This window comes from Paracoccidioides brasiliensis (genome assembly GCF_000150735.1).
Source record: "Paracoccidioides brasiliensis Pb18 unplaced genomic scaffold supercont2.2, whole genome shotgun sequence".
Lineage (NCBI taxonomy): Eukaryota > Fungi > Ascomycota > Eurotiomycetes > Onygenales > Ajellomycetaceae > Paracoccidioides > Paracoccidioides brasiliensis.
Window position 1 is genome coordinate 2,911,056 of NW_011371359.1, and position 2,989 is coordinate 2,914,044.

A 2,989-nucleotide genomic window follows, 5' to 3' on the forward strand; every position below is an offset into this window, starting at 1 on the left:
CAGCACTCCTACAACCATGTCTACTCTACCTTAACTTGTTCTTCGTTCCTACCGCAAACGCGGTCGCCCACCTTCGGACGGACCTTGCCTTCACACCAACGTTCGCGAAGAACTTTCTTGCCTTTCTCACCCTGCACCGCCTTTCGAAGTGACGAGGATGATGGCACAACCGTTGTTACCACAGACAGCAATGTTGCTGACTCGTTTCTGGTCCCACAGTCGTCGTCGTCATCATCATCATCATCATCATCATCATCGTCATCGTCATCGTCATTGGTTAATACTAGTAGTTCATCACCGGCCTGCAGCAATAGTAGCAGCAACGGTGGTACAGCTACATTACCGCCGTTGTCGTTGACGTTGCAGCGGGGTGCGGAGAGTATGAAACGTGCGTGCTGCGCAAAGGAGGCAGCGAGGTCTTTGTGGGGGTTTGGAGTTGGTGTTGGGGAGATGGTGGAGTAGTGGATGGGCGTTTGCTTCATTTTTACTTTGTTGTTGTGGTGTCATTTATTTTTATTCTGTCTTGTTTCCTTTGTTGGCAGCGTTGTCGAGATATTTGTTCTGATGATTTTGTGAGTTGGAGGGTGATTGTTGCAATGTTGAAGAAGGAGAGAGAAGAAAGGAGGGCAGAGGGGTAGTAGGAAGGTTATGGCTTTGTGTATTACTTAGTCTACTATATCTACAAACACCCTCGTTCTATTCTACTCTTGCGTATAATACCATCCCCTACCAGATTATTTAATAATTATTTTTACCCTTGTTTGGCGATGGGGGTGGATGGTTGAAATGAACTTTGAAGAGGTGGGGCATATGATGGGGAAGTGTGAAGTGTAAGAGAAAGGGGGGAGGGGGGACGTGTGAGATCGAGGCAAGGATGATTTTGCAGTTATATTTGATATAATTCCAAATCAAATCCTGCATTCCCATATTGATTTATTTTCTTCTGCAATTCAATATCTTACTGAAGTTTAACTTCTTTGGCAAATTCGAAGGAGCTTGGGATGAGGGGAGTGTGCTGTCTTCTTTGACCTAAAATTCCTCTCATCTTTGATTTTGTGAATGGGTCGTTTTCTGCTCCCAGTCCGTCATTGTCTCTGGGCGGTTGTTTCGTGCAGCTTACCTGTGATGTGATGTAAGGCCCTGCAGATGGTATGAGGAGCATCTGATGCAGGTTAGTTATCAAATATTCCCAAGTCACCAATTCACTCCCCTTTTCTCCCCCCCTCCCACATTTGTATTATCTATCAAGCCCTTCTTATCATCCTCTCCCTTCTTATGCTAATCGACCAATTAGTCATATATCATTACGTCACATTGCATGGCCTTATCTAACTGCTACAGCCTCGCTCACCACAGACCAGGCACAAGACAAGACAAATTCAAAGCAACTAACAATGCAAATACATACGTCCGTATACGGAAGATCTCCTAATGACTGACCGCCAAAGGAGTGCACCCCCTCTCTTCCGGCGGAACCATCCATCCCACACGCATCGCCACACTTCTTTGTTGACTAATATGGTCAACAAGGTTTCATGGCGGTGAACTGTAGGGTTGCGCTGCATCAAATTGGGGTGCATTTTTTATTTCCTTCTCCCATGGCTCTGAGGTCCCTTTTCTTTTACTGCCCCCAATATATATAGTTATATAGTTATATATATATATATCTACTATTGGTTGGCATTCAGAGTTTGCGCCGTTTTCTCCTTTGCCCATGGCTTTGAAGATTGGCCTCCATTTTCACTAATTATTATTTGTGCCTTGGTGGGGCTGGGGGTTGGAGCGTTTGGAAGTTTGATATTCATCCTCCGGCACTAGTCCATAATAGGATATTGTATTTCCCGATTGGGGAAGTACTACGGCTATTGGTTTAGTTGTCTTGGCCCCCCCCTTTTTCGGCTGACGTTATGCGCCGCGTCCTGCTGCGCCTGCGACCGTTTTGCGACTTGCGACTGCGACCTGCGACTGCGACCTGCGTCGGGTGTTGAAGAAGTGTGGAACTTCCTCTGCTTATTGCTCGAACTATGAAGAAGACAAGACAGGGCTCTAGAAACGTGCCATCCTATGCTTAGCCAGAGCTCTCCTTCGGGGATCGCGCTGTTTGGCTGAATGATTATCATGTGAAGTTCGAATATCTAGGTATACGGACCTTTCCCAAGCTCGGGATGCCGCTTCAGACAAACAACCATCCTGGCTAGCATCTCAGTCTACTCACCCCATGTCACATGGGTTTAAAGGCCACCATCTAAATTCGAACCTTCGTCAGTGAGTGCGTGCCCTACCATCTACAGCTCAATGAAGATATGCGCTTTACTGTGGACATGTAAAATAAGAAACTCTTCTGGAAGCCAAAGGATAGTACCGTACTAACCAACTTCAAACTAATGGATCCGGAACTTTCCTGTCAACTAACTTCTTAGGTCCACAAAATTGCCTAGGCAAGCTAGGAAATAGTTACGCTTTTCAGTCATTGTAGGCACAAATTCGTAGCACAGTCCTCTTTTAGAGACCAGGACCTATTTACTGATAGATATAGCAAAATGGACCACCAGTTGCGCTGAGCAAATCTCCCAGCCTGCACTCATCACCCAGATACCCTAAATCAACCAGGTCGTCTGCGGTTCCGTTTCGCGACGAAGGATTATACATCTCCGTATCGCCGGCCACTGCGTGCAGGCGATTTGCTGGGTCCAGGTTCTGCCAGATCCACCATATCCGGTCGATTTGGGAGTGATGGAGGTAGAAGACCGGGTCGCCCGGGGAGATGTAGAAATCCTATCTAGGTTGTTTAAAATACATGCCAGCCGCTTGGTTGGTGCGCCCTTTGATTGGGGGGCGTCCTATAAAATTAAGCGGTTGGAGGGTAGTACGTACTCCGCCTGGGTCACCGCTGGTAATGAAATGCCCACCGCCATGCACGCCGATGAAATCGGTCACGGGATCTGCTTGCATGAAGTTTTGGAAGGATAGAATGTCATTCTTGGTGGTG

At 47.0% G+C, this 2,989-nt stretch overlaps 2 protein-coding genes across 2 annotated transcripts in view; both read right to left on the reverse strand.

Moving 5' to 3' along the window:
* Positions 1-20: 20 nt before the first annotated feature.
* Positions 21-482, reverse strand: PADG_11372 (uncharacterized protein; the record flags this gene model as incomplete). Its single annotated transcript, XM_010759621.1, has 1 exon — positions 21-482. One exon carries the CDS (start codon positions 480-482, stop codon positions 21-23), a length of 462 nt encoding a protein of 153 aa, XP_010757923.1.
* Positions 483-2,520: 2,038 nt separating this feature from the next.
* The window catches only part of PADG_11373 (uncharacterized protein), a gene marked incomplete at both ends in the record, with an annotated part of 1,154 nt that continues 685 nt past the window's right edge, over positions 2,521-2,989 (reverse strand). The window contains 2 exons of the mRNA XM_010759622.1: positions 2,521-2,775; positions 2,875-2,942. Coding sequence (XP_010757924.1) covers positions 2,521-2,775; positions 2,875-2,942 — 323 coding nt within the window. The remainder of the gene's footprint in view (positions 2,776-2,874; positions 2,943-2,989) is intronic.